This window comes from Anolis sagrei, chromosome 2, assembly GCF_037176765.1.
Source record: "Anolis sagrei isolate rAnoSag1 chromosome 2, rAnoSag1.mat, whole genome shotgun sequence".
Lineage (NCBI taxonomy): Eukaryota > Metazoa > Chordata > Lepidosauria > Squamata > Dactyloidae > Anolis > Anolis sagrei.
Window position 1 is genome coordinate 84,173,026 of NC_090022.1, and position 22,295 is coordinate 84,195,320.

At 38.0% G+C, this 22,295-nt stretch overlaps 1 protein-coding gene across 2 annotated transcripts in view; it reads left to right on the forward strand.

Moving 5' to 3' along the window:
• GLRA1 (glycine receptor alpha 1) overlaps positions 1-18,658 on the forward strand; it is a 102,384-nt gene extending 83,726 nt beyond the window's left edge. Inside the window, exons 5-9 of one of the 2 annotated variants that reach the window (XM_060765493.2) lie at positions 40-122; positions 915-1,052; positions 2,845-3,059; positions 7,217-7,363; positions 18,159-18,658. In XM_060765493.2, the coding sequence (XP_060621476.1) occupies positions 40-122; positions 915-1,052; positions 2,845-3,059; positions 7,217-7,363; positions 18,159-18,473 (898 nt within the window). In that variant the 3' untranslated portion in view covers positions 18,474-18,658. The remainder of the gene's footprint in view (positions 1-39; positions 123-914; positions 1,053-2,844; positions 3,060-7,216; positions 7,364-18,158) is intronic. The other variant, XM_060765494.2, reaches the window with a different exon arrangement.
• The last annotated feature ends 3,637 nt before the right edge of the window (positions 18,659-22,295 follow it).

Genomic DNA, 22,295 nt, shown 5'->3' on the forward strand with positions numbered 1-22,295 from the left:
AATGCCACAATTGTTTCACTGATTTGTTTCATTTCACAGGATTACCTTGACACTGGCTTGCCCTATGGATCTGAAGAACTTCCCCATGGATGTCCAGACATGTATCATGCAATTGGAAAGCTGTGAGTCCGGAAGGCTTCCAAGTATAAAAATAGCTTCCATTCTGTAGATATGCACAGGCCACATCATCTGTTCAGCTCTTTGCCAAATCCTCCAATTATGAAAGAGAAACTGGGGGACAGTAGGGAGAGATGAAGCATCGGGACAGACTGTGTGTCATGTGCAACTTTTCATGCTTCTCTGATCACACTCACTGACAGTTGTTCAAGCAGTCCAGCTTAAATTTAGCTCAGATAGTCCTTAGAGACTACTGTGAAATTATGGGGGGAGGGGTGGAATCCCTTTTGCAGTGAAGAATGTGGGATGTAATTTCCTCTAAATCATCAGCTCTCATCCTCTGTATTTCATTCCTGTCTCATCCATTTAAAGGTCAAAGGGGACAATGTTGTAAATGTGGTTTTGCCTCTAAATTGCGGTTATTCATATCCTTCACTGTTTGAAAGAACTTAGATCATGATCTGACATATTTTCCCTTCCCTGCTCCATATCACTGACTTCCAGTTATGGTGACCAGGAAATGCAGATGTCTTGACAGCCCATCCCGTGGCATCTAACATCTGTGGAGGAGAAAACATTTTGGTCATGTTTCTCTCAAAATCTTGGGCAGACTACAAGCTCTCTGTACTGGAACAACATTCATTTTATGGGTTGTCAACCCGAGCTTCCTGCTGCTATTAAACAAAAGCTATCTCCTAATGAGTGCTAGTCTTTACCATGTAAACCAGTTATTGAAATTTACCGAAAGTCTCACTTCATCTTCAAATGTTTTGTCTGTTTTCTGGGTCTCTCCACAGTTGGATACACAATGAATGATCTGATATTTAAATGGCAGAAAGCTAATGCCGTGCAGATTGCTGAAGGGTTAACTTTGCCTCAGTTCATTCTGAAAGAAGAGAAAGATTTGCGTGACTGTACTAAAGAATACAATACAGGTCAGTAATGAAAGACACATGGCAAGCATTTGTCCTTAGAAATAATAAAAGGTTCACCTGGTGAAGAGATGACTGAGGAGTTTTTTTTTTAAGTATGTATTTTTATTGAGTACATAATAACACAATCTGCGAATAGGTAATCGACAGCTATTGCATAAACACATTAGATGTAATAGAACATTTCTGTATTATCTATTCATCTCTTTTACAAAGTTATTATCTTTTTTCCCGCTCCCCACCTCTACCCCATATCCCTACCACATTTTCCTCTATATCTGTATCTTTAACCATGATCACAATTTTATTAGTCATTGTATAATATTTGTGTTTGTCCTTCATCATTTTTTATCAATTCCATGTAGATACCATTTGTCTTTAATTTCTTCTGTTTTGTTCCCCTGCATATCATCTCAAGTTGTACATTCTATAACGTCTGATTGGACTTGATCAAACAGATTATTCCGGTTTTCCTTATTCCATTTTTTTTCATCTTTCCCTCCCCATGCTATTCCCGCCTTGCCTGCTAAATAAACTTGGGTTGGTTTGGGGTTTTTTACATTAATCTTATTGTTCCCAATAAGGCACATATTAACTTGAATTGGTATTTTAAATCATTTCTCCATTTTATTTACTGTCTTTTCCCTTTGAGGGTTGAGAAGGACAGGATAGAAATACGAGAAATCAATCAATAAATAAAATTATTGTCTTTGGGCATTCCCACCCCATGTGGGTATACCATCCTTTATTTGTTCCACAATGTGAGCATGTTGAGCTTATTCCCATTCCCATATTTGATATTTGTGCTTTCCAAATAAGTATTCTTTCTAATTCTTTATACTTCTCCATTTTCATTTTCTTAACTCCTTTCATTAGTTCCTCTGTTGTTTGTGAATAGACTTTCTTTCTGCCATTTATTTTGTAAAGTTCTTATAATATATTTTGATTGGGATGACTGAGAAGTGACACTTTTTAAATACCCCAAGGGTTGTCACAAAGGAGCAGGCAGGTCTGCTCTCTTCTGCTCCACAGAGTAGAGCCAAGTCAAATGGTTTGCGGTTACAATAACATTAATTTCGATTGAACATTTATATTAACTTCTTGATAGTGTGAGTGGTTCAGCAATGGAATAAATTGCCTAGAGAAATGATGTGGTCTTCTTCTGTGGGTGTCTTTAGAAAAAGGCTGCTGTATTGATCATGGAGTTGCATTAGGTGACCCATGGCCTATAATTCTATGAACCTATGACAATACTAGTTATTGAATGTTTATCTCTAGTGGTAAACAGAAACAACTCATTCTGTTTCATAAGCCATGAAAATGATAGTATCCTAAAAGTCACCAGATCCCATTTGAACTTGTAAACTATGCAGGGTCAGTTCTGGCTAGTACTTTGGATAGTAGATGCTGCAGGTTATATTTTTGAGAAAGGAACTAGCAAACCTGTGTGTTTCTTTCCTAATCATGGGGTCACCATAAGTCAACAGGTGACTTGAAGTTAATGCACACACATGCTAGTTATATTACTACAACACATCAAATAGTTAGGAAGAGAAGGTAAAATGAAATACATAGTATTACTGCTCCTTGGTGTTCTTTTTCTCTTCTCAGCTGTATTGGTCACATTTCCATTTAGTGGTGATATACATCTTTGCTCCTCACACAAAGTGTATGAAGAATGTTCCTGTAAAAAGCAGGAAATGGCAGTGGACATTTTTTAAGTCCTTCATTCCACCAGGAATTCTATTTGCTCCTAACAGGTTCCCCTTTAAACTAACTTTTTCTTAATTCCTAGGCATGTTCACCTGTATAGAAGCCCGTTTCCATCTGGAGCGACAGATGGGATACTACCTGATCCAGATGTACATCCCCAGCTTGCTGATTGTAATTCTGTCCTGGATCTCCTTCTGGATCAACATGGATGCTGCACCTGCCCGAGTTGGCCTGGGCATCACTACTGTGCTCACTATGACCACACAAAGCTCTGGTTCCCGAGCATCTTTGCCCAAGGTAATGGGTCCTGCTTTGTAGAAAACAGGGAATAGAAAGCTCCCCGGAAAGCTCAGAAATAGGTAGAATTTAAAAATGTTCCTATATTTCTTTGGTCTACAATTCCCAGAATCTGTCTACCAGCATGGCCAATTCAAAAACTTTTTTTTCAAGTTCTGATGATAAAATTTTTGTTTTCCATGCAGAATGCTGCATTTCAATTTCCACCATCTACAGTTTAAAGGATTGGTTAGAAACTTAAGGGAAAAACTGCCTCCCAAAATATGAAAAGCAACTACTGCCAGCCAAAGTAAACAATCATTTGTAAGAGGGACTAGTTATCTAAGATGGTATAAAGTCTCACAGTATAGTCTTACAATAATGTGTACATCAATGTCTCTCAAGATATATACTGGCTGGCTACATTCAACCCATTGTTCCTGGAACTTCCAACTCCCCCATTTCGGTTATCCAACCTTCGCTCATCCAACTGTATTATCAGATGCTCTTAACCCCCCCCCCACCCCCCAAAAAAAGGACACACAAATTGGCTCCCGGTGGCAAGACACTGCGGCACAAAAGCCGTGCACAGCAGGTCCTCCGGGCGCACATGTCTGGCTTGTGCCAGCTGCACCCTGCCCCTCTCAACAGATGCCAGGCTCTGCCATCGCTGCCACTGCTGCCTTTGTCACCGGGACCCATCCCAGTGAGGAAGCAAGGGAGGGAGCCAGAGCCCCAAGGAGGCAGGAAGGGGAGGCCCCAGAAGGAAGGGAGAGTGCAGAGCCCTGCTCTCTCCCTCCCAAATGGCATCTATATTACTGTATAGGTTTTTCCTTAATCCCTCCCTATTATCCAGCATTTTTGCTTATCCAATGTTCTGCTATCCTATTTATGTTGAAACTCTACAGTATAACCAAAGGATTTCCCTCTCTTTATAGGAGCTCAAGGTGGGATTGTAGGCCTTTTCACCTCTTATCCCACCATGCTGCTACCAAATGTGGGAGTTTCCTTTCTTGAAATCCCTTCATTGCTTCCAAATGTGGTTTTCCTCAGAAAATTCCACTGTAGCCCAATGTGGCCAAATGAGAAAACTTCCATGATGCTCACTGAAATCACTAACAAGGGAAGGCACAGAGGGAAGGATTAGACTTAAATTCTTATAATGTCTGTATTTTAACTAGGTCTTTGGTAAGGTTTATTTGAAGGTGTGGCTCCCAAGGACCGCCAAGAACAGGCTAATATTTTGATAACAGAGAGCAGAGGAGCCAATCAAGATAATTAAAAGAGCCATGATCTCAACATCAAATATATAGAACATATTTTCTATGTTTTGTCCATATTTTCTGTATGGACAAAATTATGAAAAATTTTATATTGTAAAACCTGTAACAGCGAAATGGTCATATGGCTCATTATATGCATAGCATGTAATATTCTTGAAACTAATTTGTTGCCAAAGTATCAGCATGAAAACAGACCAGGTAGATGACAGTTTTGAAATTTATTTAGCTTCTGACAATTTCAGTCTATCAAATACATTTTCACGAGTTCATATCCCTACAAGGGAAAATGCCCCAACCAAATATACAAGTGCTGCTAATCAATCACAGAGTATATTAAATCTTTGTATGTCCTTCCTCTGTTTCTTGTGAAAGCTCCTCACTTTCTGTTTATGTTTTGTGTTGTAATAAAAACAAGAACTGGCAGAGCAGATAAATGCAGTTTTAGGTAGAAAATTGGCTAAAGACATCATAGAATATTTTAAGTAATTTACTTTTAACTATATCTAAAGAGGTAGAGAACAAGTAAATAGAATTAAATGGATTTTAAAGAAATGATATATTTTTGCTATTTATTAAAATCCCATACTATTCAGATTAAAGTGACATTTTTCTTGGCCTCAAAATAATTATATTGTATGAACTGATTGATGAAGTATAATTACTAACAATAGACAATACATTAGTTACCATACTTTTTACACACAGAGATATATACATAGAAACACATTGCTTATTACATGTGATTGCTATAAAACTTTTATCATATCATTTCTTTTCCTGTTTTTGAACCTAAATTCCTGACTGTGAGAGCTGTTCAGCAGTGGAACTCTCTGCCCCGGAGTGTGGTGGAGGCTTTTTCTTTGGAGGCTTTTAAACAGGGGCTGGATGGCCATCTGTCAGGGGTGCTTTGAATGCAATTTTCCTGTTCCTTGGAAGGGGGCTGGACTGGATGACCCATGAGGTCTCTTCCAACTCTATGAGTCTATGATTCTAAATTAATTGTCAAAACTTCAGAACACTTTGAGAAAATGAAAAATAAGTTTAATCAGAACTTAGTATTAATATTAACAATAGTAAGCACAAGTGACTTCAAAGATAAATGTCCTTCGGATAAAGATTGTGGTTAGTATTCTCTAACTCATCAGACTCCTCCTCCCATCAAAAATCGCATTTAAATATTATTTCCCTATGCTAACCATTTTATGCAATTGCATGTATAAAATTACAATTGTCATTTCTTTGGGAAAATAATCTGGTTTGGGAGTGAGGTGAGGAGTGGAGATTGGTGGATTTGTTTATCATTTATTCATCCATTCAATTTGTATCCAATCTTACTTCCATGAATGGTAGTCAAGGTGGATCAGTCCTTTCCCATTCTGCTGTTTCTTTCCTTGAATCCATCCACACAGACACATAGGGTTCCAAATGAACATTTATTTTAATCCTATTGGACTATTTCGAACCCCCTCTGGTCTCAGAGTAAATTCAATTAATTCACTTTCACTCTTCTAGACATCCATTGGGGACTTTCCAGGGAAGGTGCTTTAGCACAAGAAAGAGATGAGTGGGTCCAGGTTAAGCACCCCCAACTTTGGTACTTCTCTGGTCCAGATCAATGCAAGATACCCTCTTTTTTCTTACTCAAAATAAAAATATCCCCAGGTTTTTGTTACACACAAATTTGTGTCATGGACAAATGGCTTTAGGTTAATCGTCTTAACATTTAATGAAGTCCTTTACAGTGGCTGAGTCATTCAACAGGCCAAATGAGGGAGTAATCGTCTGCTTGCCACTTTAATCCAAGATGCTTTAAGGGGGCATGCACAAGGTCTGCAAAGCTGAACAAGTCAGTTTTGCAAGCCCCTTTCTAGGAAACCACTTATAAGTCCCAATGTAAATAGATTTGAATTTTATAGAGGTCAGCAAGATGCAAATATTTTTTTGTCTTTAAAACTCCGTAATTCTCATGCATTAAATGTTTGTCTCCAGTTCCTGAATCTGTGAATGAATATCTGGCCCACTATTGGGTGTTTTTATAGTGTCACCCATCTACATGAAGACTGACCAGGCCTCTGCCTTGAAGAATGTATAATCATCTGTACAAGGGAGACTGTAGATATGTGATTGTTTTGCTGCCGAAATATAAGAATTAAAGATTGAACTGTATGTTGGTCTGTTTTAGTGAACCTGATAAACTCCATTTTGACAATAGCTGACATCTCCCCATGTTTGCTGTGCTTGGCCACTTGTGCTATGCTAGAAATGCCGTAACTGCCATATGATGCACCCAGGGCCAGCAACCAGAACTCATGGTTATATACAGTGCCAAAATCTGGGGAGTCCTCTTAAACTAAAAAGCAAGCTCTGGCTACATTCTGTTCTGGTCACATAGACCTTAGATAAGGAAGTCTGTTTTGTCCTTTGCACAGCAGGAAAATGTATGTATGTACTACATGTTGCTCATGTATCTTTATCTGTGTAACTCTGAAGTTGTATAAAATACTGGTGCTTGAAATGCACTTTATCTCTCTATCAGTGATGTGAGTAGGTTGGACAGCAAGACATTCGGAGTCCTGGTGAATGCTTTGTCTGTTTTCTTGCTCAATTTCAGGGTTCACAGCAGCTCTGTGTCCCATTTGGGGGATATAGTGAAGCTGATATTTCAGTGCTACCCAACAATTTCAATTACAAATACTGAGAATAATTTATAGTACACGTTGCATCTCTGGCTATTAATCTGTAGAAATCCAAAACAAATTTGATGTTGTGGTACTTTGCCACTCTCTCAAGGATGAAATGTTGCACTATAATCACACTTTGTTAATCTTGCTTGCCTAGGGTAACAATCAAGGGGGAATGGATCTGGATCTCATTTCACTCTCTTTCCTCCTTCAGGTGTCCTATGTTAAGGCCATTGATATCTGGATGGCTGTGTGCTTGCTGTTCGTGTTCTCGGCTCTTCTGGAGTATGCTGCTGTCAACTTTGTGTCCCGGCAGCACAAAGAGCTCCTCAGGTTCAGAAGGAGAAGGCGGCACCACAAGGTAAGCAATACACAAGTCAACGCAATGTTGCAGAGCACAGCTGAAATGTCTGGGTTGCAGCACGAGGCCAACCTGATCAGGAATAGGTGTTAGGGATCATCTTGTTTGGCAGACATGATTTTAGCATGCCATCCCTAGCTCTATAAGATTAACACTGTAATGTTGAAAGAGGAGGTATGCACATCATATGATGTAACTGATAAGTGTCTGGAGGAGCCACTTGGCACAACTTCATGTTCTTGCAGACACATACCATCCCTTCAGATATTATGCTACATATCAATGATCACATTGGATATACTGCACTTTAAATCTGCCCACTGTGCAAAGGGCAAAGCAGCCCCAAGTGTGTGTGAATACATTACAATGGAAGTTGAGATTCAGTGGTATCAAAATAGAAGGCCAGCTCAATCTCTGCTCCTCTGATGTTCAGCTTGCTCTCCTTTTTAGGAAAATTTGCCAATTCAAAAATCTGTCTTTGCAAAGGAAATTTTCCCTGTGATGTGTCAACATGCCACATTGTTTCATATGCAGCAACATGATTTATGTTACTCACATAGCTTTTTTTTTTTTAGTTGAGTTGGGAGACAGGGGTCATTTTAGCATGGCATCATTTAAAAAGGCGGTTTTATGTTGCATGAAAGGAAGTGCATCATATGTTTCATTTAATAATCTGAATGAGTACCTTTGCCTTCAAGCCAAGCATGATGCTTCCCTCAGGCTGGCCCTCCCTGTGCTTTTCAAGTTCAAATGTGCCTCTTCCAAGCGGATTTCATGACAATGCAGATTATAGAATCAGCCTCTGTATCCATTCATGTATTGAAAAATTCTTCCTTCCCCCCAAAATTCCAAAAGCCAAACCTTTATTTTACCATTTTATGGACACCATTTTACTATACCATTGTATATAGTGGGATTTCAGCATTCATAAAATGTTGGTATCCATGGTGGGTATGTTGTTTGTTTATTTGAATGTGGATGTCAAACTGAAGAATTGCCAAGAGAGAGAATATTCTGTGGACAATCTGAAAAATAATAATAGTTTTTATCCTGCTCCCTCTGAGAAGGCTGCCATTTGCTTTTTATAGGTTTTTCCTTCTAACAAGGAAAGCAAGAATTATACTAAATATAAATATAGGAGGAGGGACACATTTCAAAACTGTATTGAGAGGAAACAGCAAATGCCCTGCTTTTTGAAACTTTAAATAATATCTCTCAAACCCCTTAAGATCAGAACAGCTCAATAAACTGAATTTTTATTCCCCGGAGGATAGCATTCACCAAAGAAGTCTTGAGCAATCTACTACTTTATTCGAGTTTTGAAGGGTTGTTTTAGGGGATATTTTGAGACTTGTTTCTTTTTTCTTGTTTTCTTTGTTCCTCCTTTCTGGGCTACTCAATTCTTAACAAAAGGCTGTGGAAGTTCACTAGCCTGGAAGAGCATGAATATTTCATTTGCCTGTTTATGCACCTCATCCTAAGATTGTCAGAGCCTTTTACGATTGACCATTTTGAAAAATCCCATGTCTGCAACCAAGATAAATAATAACACTAGAATGCAAGGCTGGGGTGACAAGAGAGGAGAGAGTGACAGAACAGCAGACGATGAAAAGGATCTGCTTTCTGCTTTCTGCCTTTTTACTTTAAGGGTGACCACAACTGTTAAACAGGAAGACTGATGTGGGCCATTTGTCCAAATCAGCCCCATTCATTTTAATAGTTGTTGTTGTTGTTGTTCATTCGTTCAGTCGTTTCCAACTCTTTGTGACCTCATGGACCAGCCCACTCCAGAGCTCCCTGGCAGCCATCACCACCCCGAGCTCCTTCAAGGTCAATCCAGTCACTTCAAGGATCTCATCCATCCATCTTGCCCTTGGTCGGCTCCTCTTCCTTTTTCCTTCCATTTTCCCCAGCATCATCGTCTTCTCTAAGCTTTCCTTTTTTTCTCATGATGTGGCCAAAGTACTTCATCTTTGCCTCTACTATCCTTCCTTCCAATGAGCAGTTGGGCTTTATTTCCTGAAGTATGGACTGATTGGATTTTCTGGCGGTCCAAGGCACTCTCAGAACATTCCTCCAACACCACAGTTCAGAAGCATTTAATAGAGTACCCCCAAAATTTTATAAATGAAAATTGGGACCATGCAACTTCAGACTGTGGTCAAGAGGACAGAGTTTATATAAGCCGTGTTCAACTGGAATACTGTGTCCAATCCTGGGCACTGTAATTTAAGGGAGATGTTGACAAGCTGGAATGTGTCCAGAGAAGGGTGACTAAAATGATCAAGGGTCCGGAGAACAAGTCCTATCATGAGCAGCTTAAATTGCTAGGCATGTTTACCTGAAGAAGAGAAGAATGTGAGGAGACATGATGAGGGCCATGTATAAATATGTGAGGGGAAGTCATAGGGAGGAGGGAGGAGGCTTAGTTTCTGCTGCCCTGGAGACTAGGACACAAAACAAAGGATTCAAACTACAGGAAAGGTCATTCCACCTGAACATCAGGAAGAGCTTCCCAACTGTTAGAGCTGTTCAGCAGTGGAACTCTCTGCCCTGGAGTGTGGCGGAGGCTCCTTCTTTGGAAGCTTTTAAACAGAGGCTGGAAGGCCATCTGTTGGGGGTGCTTTGAATGTGGTTTTCCTACTTCTTGACAAGGGATTGGACTGGATGGCCCATGAGGTCTCTTCCCACTCTCTGATTCGATGATGCAGTTATTTTTGCCATCTCTTAGTAAATTGCCTTTTTATATGTGTTGTACACCGCCATGAGTCGCCCTAAAGGGCTGAGAATGGCGGTTAATAAATGCATCAAATAAATAAATAAATAAATAAATTAGTGAGCTAACTGAATGCAAAGCACTTTTTTGTTTTATACTCAGTCAGCAGAAATTGATATTATTTATGTTCAAAATAGGGGGAAAACTGGGACATTTTAATAGATCCTCATAAAATAGGGCCACAGAGGATTAACTGACACTATCCCTGCCAAATGAGTATAGTCGTCAGGGCAGACTGGTATTACAGTGAGCTGTAATTACAAATCCACACATGTGGCTATATCAATAGTCTCTACACAGACATTTTTGACTCTTTTGAGCTCAACTCCCGTCCCCTAATGGGATAGGTCTGCCTTTGTGGCACTGCTACATTGCAGATTCTTGTCTCTCAGAACAAGGGAGCTTCACTTCTTGCTTTGCGCTGCTGCCACCTCCTGGCACAAGTTGGCTGTTTTTAAACATGGAAAGATGATCAGGAGCGACCACATTTTTGAGAGATGCCCCTGAAAAGTACCATGTCATCGTGAGGTTAAAAGGTTGCCTTCCATCCAAGTTTTAAATTCATCCCTTCATTTTTAACAGAATGGTAATTTTCAATGCTTCATCTATCACATAAATTAAAATAGCAAAATCCACTTAATAACTTGATAACCCACATTTTCCTGTGTCACCATAATCTAAATCTGCCTATTAAATAAATTGGAAACTCTTTTTATACTTTAGTGCCAAAGTTGTAGGAATAATAGTTCTTTGAACTCTTGACTTCCTTTTATCTTGGTTCTAATTGAGGACAAATATTATTCATGCATGGAAATTCCTTGGAGAGGATAGCAGCTTGAACTGCTTGAAACCCCTCTGCAGCTGCATATATACTGGAGAACATTACCTATTACCAGGAGCAATTGTTCTTAGCAGGCTGTGATCTTTCCTCCTACTGCTTTTATCTTTTATACCAGCAACAGATCATTCTTCCTTTTCCTCTGTTCCCCAAGAAGGTTGAAATAGAACAAATGGGGAACATATTTTTCCTTCAAAATACAAAATACTTTTTTGCACTATCAGTTGTGTGTTCAGTGCCAGTGAGGTTTATAAACAAGATCAGAAAGGCAGCAAAGCGTGTCCTTTTAAAAAGCCTACAAAAGCACAAGCTTTCAAACCAAATGCAATGTTTTAGGAATGATCCAGTAAGAAAATGTTTTGATTTTGCTAGTTATTCCAGTATGATAATGTTGGGGGTGCTTTCCTGTTTCTTGGCAGTGGGTTGGACTGGATGGCCCACGAGCCCTCTTCCAACTCTGTGATTCTATGATAAAACCTAAAGAGTATAACATTTTCTTTCACTATACCAGATTTATTTATTTATTTATTTATTTAATTATTTAATTATTTAAATTGAATCCAGGAGACAAGATTCATAACTGTTAAGTAACAAACATGACAAAAGGGGCATTTCAGATAATTGCATCTGCCTATTTTGTTCACATTATGACTTTCTGTAGAAATAAAACTCAAGGGTGCTTTATAAAAATTACAGCGGATACCGATAAGGAGGTTTGCTGTTGCCTTCCTCTGAGAAAGAAACAGAGGGAGGGATTTGGCTGAAGTCACCGATTGGGTTTGCATGGTCAAGCAGGAATTTGAACCCTGGTTTCCCAGAGTCCTCCTCCAATATTCAAACCACTATGCCTTGCTGGCTATCTTTCATACTGATTTACTTTACCAAATATGTGTGTGCTGCCTGCAAGTCACCTTCAACTTATGGCAACCTCATTAATTTCTTATCTACTAAAACACAGCAAATTACAAATACAAAATTATACATTTGCTTTAAAGCACTTCCATAAGAAATACATTAAAAGTTCAGCATATCTTAGATCTACTATTTAAGCCCTCTCCCCCCTCCCCAAAATATAAAGTTTTTTGCTGGGAGATCAAGTCACAGAAGGGAAGAAGTTATTTATTATTATTTATTTAAAACATTTATATTCCACCCTTCTCACTCCAAAGGGGACTCAGGGCGAAGCACAGCATATACACAGCAAACATTCAATGCCGGGACACAGATTCACATACAATACATAAACGTTAAAAACATTTATCAAAAAATTAAAATACACCATTTAAAACCATTCTAGTCATCCGCATCAAGTCTAATTGGCTTGGTCATCTTTCCTATTGCCGCTTTATTGCCGTATCCCGAAAGCTTGGTCCCACAGCCAACTTTTTACCATCCTTCTAAAGAACAGGAGGGAGGGGGCCGACCTGATCTCACCAGGAAGGGAGTTCCATGGCCAGGGAGCAATCATCGAGAAGGCCCTGTCTCTCGTCCCCATCAATCGTGCCTGTGACAATGGCGGGATGGAAAGCAGGGCCTCCCCGGAGGATCTTAATCTCTGTGATAGTTCATAGGGGAGATGCATTCGGACAGGTAATTTGGGCCGAGGCCGTTTAGTGCTTTATAGGCCAAAGCCAGCACTTTGAATTGTGCCCGGTAGCATTATCCTATGTTGAACAAAAGACAAACTGTGTTTGAAATTCAAGTTATTTTCAAATAAGTTGGGTATTATGTCTTTTTTTCTTTATCTCTCTTGTGTGTCACTGTACCAGTTTAACAACTGTTGATATCCAAGACTAAATCTTGATACTAGTCAGAATTAGAGTAGACTCCTTAACTCTTATGAGGTTTGCATAAATTTTCATCTATCATTTAGCACTGATTCCATGGATCTACTCTAATTGTAAGTAGCAAATGGATTTAGGATACTAATTTATTATGCTGAGAGTAGACGTATGAATCCCACATTCAATAACTTTCACCATTCAGAAAGCATAATGTGGATATCAAATACTGTACTTTGCATTGTGCTATTGCAAGATTTAAAAGAAGCAATGGCCTAAATCAGTTGTTCATTCCAACTAGAGTAGGCCCATTTAATCAATTGCTGAATATTGTGCCAAAACTTCCGTAAATCGCAATTGGTTCAATAAGTCTCATCTAGCTGGAACTGACAATTAAATTCAGGCTATTGCTGAGGATGGAACCAACATTTGAATGAAAAAAAAAGGAAGAGCAGCAGGCCAAGGAAATTGGTATGGATTTGCAGAGTTAATCTGTAAAGGGTTATACAGGTAAGTCATGTGCTTTGCAATTTAAACAAATCCCAAATTAGCCAAAACCCCGTTTGGCATCATTTGGTCAGGTTTTCCAAGGCACCTTTGATTCCAATCATATTTCTTTGCTATAAATTTGTGACAGTATAATTCATCCCATCCCATGCAACGCAAAAAAAATATATTAAAAAATAAGGGTCAATCTTAAAAGATATGTTCTGCACAGAAAGGCTTCAAAAGAGTCATATATAGGGGGCTACCCCCAATCATTCTAAATTGAAGCTCACAAAACGGTTTAATCAATTGTGGTGTTCATTATAACTATAGCAACAACACTTTTTCTTGCCTCAGACTCCTAACATTTAACTTGGAAAGGTCATATTTCATCCATGACAGCGAATATGTCTATTTAAAATCCAACATCTTAACTTAGTCATGGTGATATTTAAGGAACCTAGTAAAAATATAAACTTGAGTCTTGGGCAGAAACTGGAGAAATCATGAAACAATTGTTGTCTTTTGATAGCCAACTAGCTACTTCATTTGATGAACTAAAGACGACCCATACAAAAATGAAGAAAACCCAACAGAAGAAGTATTGGAATATATTATAAATTGAAAGCTACCAACCTTCTCTGAAGTGGACCAAGAATGATTGAATGGATTAATTGCAATACAGGAAATAGATGAGCCTATTCAGAATTTTAAAATAGATAAATCTCCAGGCCTAGATGGCCACACGGAAACATACTATTATTTATTTATTTATTTATTTACAGTATTTCTATACCGCTTTTCTCACCCCTAGGGGAATTCAAAGCGGCTTATACATAACTGGCAAAACTTCAATGCCATACATTGGACACTGACACAATGCCAATCCATAACAACCACAATAATAAAATGACAATTAAGCATAAATCATAATTAGACAGTACATAAGCAATCATTAAAACAATAAATAATAAAAACAGTCTCCCCAGTCGTATTGTTATTCTAGTCCATGTCCTTTAAACTCTACAAACATCTACTGTCCGAAGGCCTGGTCCCAAAGCCATGATTTTAATTTCTTTCTAAAAGCCAGGAGGGAGGGAGCAGATCTTACCTCATTTGGGAGTGTGTTCCATAGGCGAGGGGTCACCGCCGAGAAGGCCCTGTCTCTCGTCCCCGCCAGACACATTTGCGCCATTGACGGAAGCGAGAGCAGGGCTTCCCCAAATGATCATAGATTACGAAGTGGGACGTAAGGGTGGATGCGTTCAGACAAGTAAGCTGGGCCAGAACCGTATAGAGCTTTATACTACAATATGATAACAGATGAAATCACACCAATATTACAAATATTACAAAAAAAACATGAAATCTGTACTGGAAACAAATCAAATACTGGAGACATGAAAAGGGGGCCAGCATTATCTTCATCCATAAAGATCAAGACAAAGAATTGGTTCAAAATTAGTGACTTATATCATTTTTAAATATTGATTATTAGATATTTACATCAATATTGCCTAACAGTTTGAAAATACTAAGAAATTACATTAAATCTGATCAAGCAGGCTTCTTACCTGGAAAGCACATTAAAGACAATACAAGGATGAAACATAATTGAACATGTTCAAAATGCAAAACTTTAAAAGGGTGTACTTTTAGTATTGAATGCTGAAAAGGCTTTTGATAGACCGAAATAGAATATAATAATGGAACTACTAAAGAAATTAAGATATGGAGAAAACATTGTCAACAGAGTGTAAGCAATAAACACACAAAAAAAGCTAAAATCAAAATCAATGAAGACATAAATAAAACCTTTCCAAAACAGAGAGGCATGAGAGAGGAATGTCCTCTCTCACCCCTATTATTTATACTTGTCATAAAAATCTTAGCAAGGAAATTGTGCCAAGATAAAGATCTAACAGGAATAAAAGTGAAAAACCAAAAGTACAAAATAAAGTTATTTGCAGACAGCATTACTCTAATGTTGGAAGACCCACTGAAAGAATTTCCTAAAACGATACATCCATTTAACCAATTTGGACTAGTTGCTGGACCCTCAATCAATTTACACAAAATAAAAATATTAGAGGCAGAGCTAAATAATAAAGAAAAAGAACTAAGCCAAAAAACAGGAATCGAAACCACACCTCAAGCAAAATATTTAGGAATAAACATAATAATGAATAATAAGATTTATATAAAAATAACTGAAAAAACCTAGAATTAAATTTTAAAAGGGTTGAAAAATTAGACAAATTTGGAAATCTTATAGGATGGCTAGCTACCAATAAAAATGAATATCATACCCAAACGATGCTTCTTGTTCCAAAATATCCCAATTAATATTAAGGAAAAAGAATATAAGAACTGGAATGCTGAACTTGCAAGATTTATTTTGAGATGGAAAAAAAACTTAGAATAAAGATGAAAAATTTACAAGATGCTAAATGAAGAGAAGGATTTGCCCTCCCTAACTTAAAACTATATTGAGAAGCAGCTATACTGAATTGGCTAAAAGAATGGATCCATCTTGATAAAGCCTCATAGTTCTTGGAGGAGCAGATTTAAATTCTGGTTTGCATGCATACCTAATTAATGGGAAAGTGGAAGAAGACCCAAACTTTAAAAAACATCCAATTAGGAAAATTCTATTAGAACATGGAAGTGGAATCCCAAGGGTAACAGAAGATGATTAATCTATTACTCCAAAAGACACGAGGCTGCTCCAACTGAAAATGATAGAAATAAACCAACAAGGCTACTACCTGAACTGATTTGAAATTACACAAATACACCATTAATATCAAAAGGATGTACAGATACAATCTGAGGAAGAAAATACTGATTTTGACAAAATATTACAAGTAAGACATAAACAATCACCCAAAATCTACACCCTGCTACTAAGACTAACAAGAGAGATGACTATATCAAAGAATGTATGCTAAAATGGGCCAAAAATATTGGCCATACTATTAGTTTAGACAAGTGGGATGCCCTAGAAAAAGAATTCAGAAATTATTCACTGTTGGAAAACTTTTATAAAATGTTCTATTTGTATTACATGACACCTGAAAAAATAGCCAAAATACAGCCACAATTGAAAACTACCTGCTGGAAATGTAAACAAATAACAGGAACATTTTTTTTCATATGCGGTAGACCTGCAAGAAAGCAAAAGATTTTTGGAGTAAGATCCATAAAACTATAGAAAAAGTATTAAAACTAAAAAAAAAATACATCTAGAGGAATTCTTACTAGACCTATCAGATCATTTCTGAAGTCATATGACAGACTTTTCATTATGATGACAACTGCAGCAAGAACTGTATATTTGTGGATGTTGAAACTAGAAAAAAAAACATCAAAATGGAAGAATGGATAGTAAAAGTAGCTGAAATAGTGGAAATTGACATTTTGACAAGATAGACCCCTCAATATTCAAGAAAGACTGGGAACCCTTCAAAAATATCCTGGGAGAAAAGAAAATTCCAACGTGGGGATTTCATGTTTAAAATGTTATTCTATTGCATCAGATTTTACAGAATGAACTAGATAATATCGAAACAACAAAAATTCTTATGTATATGAAAGAAAGATATGTAAAAATCTGACTATATATTTCAATTTTTTAAAAGGCAAAAAAAGACAATCTGTATTGTGATTTCTCTTCTCCAGTCCTGGCAAGTAACCATGACTCAGGAATGTTGCTTAAGGAATTTTGGGAGTTGTAGTCCAAGACAATAACTTTTCAAGCTCCACTCAAAGATATAGTACACCACCAGAAGGATATACCACCCTAGTTATAGGACTGTTTTGTAGGAAATACCAAATTTTATTATTTTTCAGTGCCTGCAAGAACATTAATAAATAATCTACATGGTAACAAATATAACAAATATACCACCCAGTTCCTCATGATTTTTTACATTTCTAAGAAAAATCTTAAACCTTTCAAAAGAGCTGTCTTGATTCAGACTGTGCATGGCTTCTCTGTCCATGGCTCACAGAAAAAAGAGCAAAATATTGTTATATCTATTATTCCCTTCTAGCTTTCATGCAGCTTCCATCTATGCATTCCAACTTTGGGTCCTTAGATGTTTTGAACTTCAGCTATCAGGATCTCTGACCATTGCCCATGTTGCCTCTGCTTTTTGGAATTGAAGTCCAGAACATCTAAGTAACCAATGGTTAAGAACCAATGGCCTAAAAAATCCTAGGAAGTATTATTCATTTAAACTATTTTAATGAGCCATTGTTTTCTGAGTGTGTAGAGGATGCTTGGTGAGGGACTACCAGGATAAGAAACACATTGTACACATCGCTAATCTCTCAGGCTTCATGAGATGAATATTAAATCAATTAAAAATGCAGTGTAGATAAGCCTCTGTTATATTCTTGTAGATCTTTGTGAGGAAGTAGTAAACTGAAACCCCAAAGAAAAGTCAAAGAAAAAGAAGCCAGATCTCAGCATGATGCTGACAGTGCATGCAGATATCTTTTAAAAAATGAGCCTGTCTGCTAAGAGTCCATGTAACTCCATAGAAATACTCATGAAATGACTTTTGCTATAAGAGTTACATGGAGCCCACTCCTTCTGGGCAAAGCCAAGAACAAAGAAGGTATGGATGGGGAGGAGGGGCAGAAGCAAAACAGGGGATATCTTGTTGGAGGAAAATGTTGGTTGCTGAAAGAAAACGACAAATCAATCCACTTTCCAGTTTGTAAACGGATCCCCTGCTTTGCATCTGCACATTATACCGCACCCATCTATAAGGCCAGTCTCTCCCAGAAAGGGTTGTCCTTCTTCTGCAAGGCATTTTAACAGATGTGTGTCCCCAGTGACTTTGGGAGTGATGGCAGGAAAGCCTTATAGCAAGGGTGCACTATCTATATCTTATTTGTAAGTAGAGCCCTATGTTTAATATATTTCAGGAGGATGACACTGGAGAAGGCCGGTTCAACTTCTCCGCCTACGGGATGGGACCTGCCTGCCTACAAGCCAAGGATGGCATCTCAGTCAAAGGAGCCAATAACAACAACACAGCAAACCCCGCGCCACCTGCTTCCAAGTCTGCCGATGAAATGCGCAAGCTTTTCGTCCAGCGAGCCAAAAAGATCGATAAGTTTTCACGGATCGGTTTCCCCATGGCTTTCCTCATCTTCAACATTTTCTACTGGATCATCTACAAGATTGTCCGAAGGGAAGATGTACACAAGCCATGAGCCGAGAGAGAGGGAGTTCCTATACCAAAATCAAAAGAGAATGGATGGTTGCAAAGGCAAGATAGATGGTTACTCTATACTCACCATGTGCAATAGCAATGCAGTGATGCATGAAATTAAGAATGTGGCAATATCTATTTTAAAAAGGGGGTGACTTTTAAAAAAACACATGAACTGAAAAATACTAGGGGTGGGTGGGCTTTGGGAAGAAAGCTTTCAAAAACTTGAGTTGGGGAGTTTATGGAAGAAATGAATTGTTTTACAGCATAGGGAAGTTAGGATTGCTATGGCGGCAGTCCAAGCAGTGTAATATATTAAATATATATTCATGCTTAATTATAATGCAAAAAGAAATCCTTTTTTAGCCTATTAACAGCTTAGATTCTAAAGCCAATGGAATGATTCATGATTCCATGTGCAAAGAGGATTGCAATTCTGCTTAAACCCGACTCTTGCTCTACAAGGCCATACCAGTCCTAAGAAAGCATGCTAAAGAGATTTTTTTAAAGAGAGAGAGAGTTTGGATGGGGATATTTTAAATGAGAAAGGAAAGGTCAGGGTTTGCTGGGAAGCACTGAGGGGATTATAAATTTCATACTAGAAAACAATCACTTTATTGTCTTCCCCTACAAAATATAGAATATATAAATTGATAGATAGATAAATCTTATTTTATATGCCTGCCAGTGAGTGGTGCAAACTGAAGTAAAGAAATGCCTCTATAGTATTTATTTAAATGCTAACCTACATTTTTAACATTAGTTGGATTTCCATCAGAAGTGAACAACAGCTTCTTAAATCTCAAGAGGTAGAAGTTGTCTCTTCTGAACAAAGGTGCTCACTCATACAACTCACAGCTATTGGCATGAATGGGAATCCCAGAAATGTGATTGTAGACTCATCACATGAGGTTTCCAAAGCAGTACTCATTTTACGATACTAGCCCTGTTTCTTTAAGTTGATAAAAAAGCAAGTTCATAAAATGAGAAACTAGAGCTTTAAAACACCCCCCCCCCCCCCGAAAAGAGTTTCACAACTGCAGTTCAGGAGAGAAGCAAAAATGGGTAGGTGAATGATTTTTGTGTTTATGTGTAAATAAAAGTTAAAGAAAATGAATTTTAATTGAGCATGGACTACAACATGACAAAATATGATATATATACTGAAAAGACAAGCATTATTTTCTGACATTTCATAGCATTAGTAATATTCAAGCAGGATTGCTAGCCAAATTATATTTTTGTAACTCTCTTTGGTGCTGCATTAAGCTTTTGCGGCTAGCAAGATACAAATGAGATTTATTTTTTTGAGCTCCTCTGCAGTTCGGCATTTCTCCAGCTATGAGTTAGATGACTGCTACATTGCAGAGGAGGAAAAACAGTCATCGAAGTTTACATGGACTGGGTATTTAACCAGCTCTGCAGGGAAAGTTAAAACTGACAGTTGAGCCCTTTATGGCAGTGGAGAGTTCAGCCAGTGTTTGGGGTGAGGAGGGATGAGAAGTGGGCGGAATTGTGTGTGAGTGTATAGACACAACAGTGCTATTCAGTTGCTATATATATTTGCACACGCACATACATATGGATTACTTTCCCAGTTTTTGCACTTTAAAAAAACTTAAAACAAAAAGAGATTTCAGCAGCTAGAAAGACAATCAATATTGTCCCAAAAAGACAGGATCGGCAAATACTACAGGCAGATCTACACCTAATGCTGGACAAAGGTAGTACTACTCTCATGTCAGTCCTTCCTATAGCAAGTGTTGGCAAAATGCACATACAGATGTTGATGTATTACACAGAAATAGTCCTTTAAACATGCCTCTACATATCTGGAAACCATGATCAGGATAAGGTTTTCCACATATGTCCTAATGTTTGGGGCTGCTCTTAGGGAAGTATTACAAGATTTTAAAGCATATGATTCAATTTATCCCCCCAAGGAAGACGTTAACTCCATAATTCAACAGCTGTAGCAACATGTGGGGAAAGAAAGGATAGATTTATATTCAGTGATTCTCAAGCAACGTATATAGTTGACTCAGGAATCAATCATCTCCAGAATTAGAAAATTATAGCCATGTATTAAATATCTGGACCTCTAACTGGGCTGAAAATAAAACATCTAGATTTGACAATCCCTGTTTGGTTTCTGCAGTTGGTCCTAACCATTTGAATCTGAAATAAACATTTTAGATCACCATTTAGAGAATCAGGCTTAATATATGCCGGAAGGAGAAGGATCCAGTACACTGGATGCAATTTCTAAGTAAAGACTTCACAAAAAAGAAAGAAATGGAAGATGCTTCCTAGAAATAGCTAGTCTATATGTCTCAAAAATACTTGTCCCTGAATTGAGCTGTTTTGAGGTTGTCTGAGAATATGCAGTAGCAAAAGAGACCACTTGATCCATTCTCCGTCTTCCTTTTTACACAGTGAGGAGCAATATAGAATAAAATAGGCCTGGCAATAAATACCTTAAGAGTTTCAAACCTGGGACTATTGTACAGAGTGAATTCGGATAATTTATAGTTGAGGCATACTTGCTAAGATGAATAATGTTTTTGAAGCAAAGAATGAGTGGCCCTTTAGGTGTTTCACACTACAGCTCCATAAATCTCTTGCCATTGACCACAGTCACCATACTTTAAGAATTATAGGTTTACACAACCAGAAGGACAAAGTTTTACCAACCTCACTTTCCAGCATGAGGCAATGTGTGCCATGAAAAATAGGAAAGGACCATCTATAGCAGTGGTTCTCAACTTGTGGATCCCCAGATGTTTTGGCTTTCAACTCTCAGAAATCCTAACAGCTGGTAAACTGGCTGGGATTTCTGGGAGTTGTAGGCCCCAAACACCTGAGGACCCACAGTTTGCAAACCACTGATCTATAAGGACAAGTCAAAAAGAGTTTTAATGCATCTTCAACTTCCACTAAAAATGTCTTCCATTCAGATAAATTAAATCTTGGAGACGACCATTCTCTTCATTCATAGTCTTCTTTCCCAAGTGTGTGTGTGTATCTACCTACACAGGCAACTCCTTGAAATTTCAAGCCTTACAGCACAGTTGCTGCCAAAGATCCCACTTTGAACCCTGCCTAGACTCTGTCACTGCACCTGCCTTTCTTCTCTTCCCTCAAACTCCCCCTGCCCCATCCCCCCACAAAAAAATCTCTGGCTGCATCTTCTTTCCTTTCTTTCCTTATGTGAAATGAAGTTGAAATTCACCTTGCCACAGATGCTGCAGACCAAGACACATTAAGTAAGGGCTCGCACGGCTGCCTTCCTGCTCTAAATTCAGACCTGCCTGACTGGGTTTGCGTTTGCTGAGCCAATTTCTCCCAGGTGTAACTCCACTAGCTTGAGAGCAGGTCAAAGCATGACTGAATACTATTCTCTAAAAACAACAAAGACAAACACACTTTATTGCATAACCTTTTGTGGGTTGCAGGTTGCATTCCACAAAAATACTCATATAATAAAATGTGTTAGCCATTATGTTTGTTACTTTTGCTATGTGGCTACACCTGCACCAAAAAAATTATGAATAGACATTTTGGGTAGATATTACTTTCTCCTCTTATTTTATTGACTTGGGGAGGTGTTCTGCAATAACTCTGTTGCATCTAATACCTCAACCTCTTGAGTATATGCATTTAATGTTAAAATACTGGCTCCATTTTTCTTTCTAATCTTACAAGTGACAATTCCAAACTTGTGTAAATGCCTTTGGATAATTACTAGCACATCATGCAATATGACTTATAATGCCTTCTGTTTCCCTTATCCTATTTCTGCTGAAGAAGTTTTATTATAGTT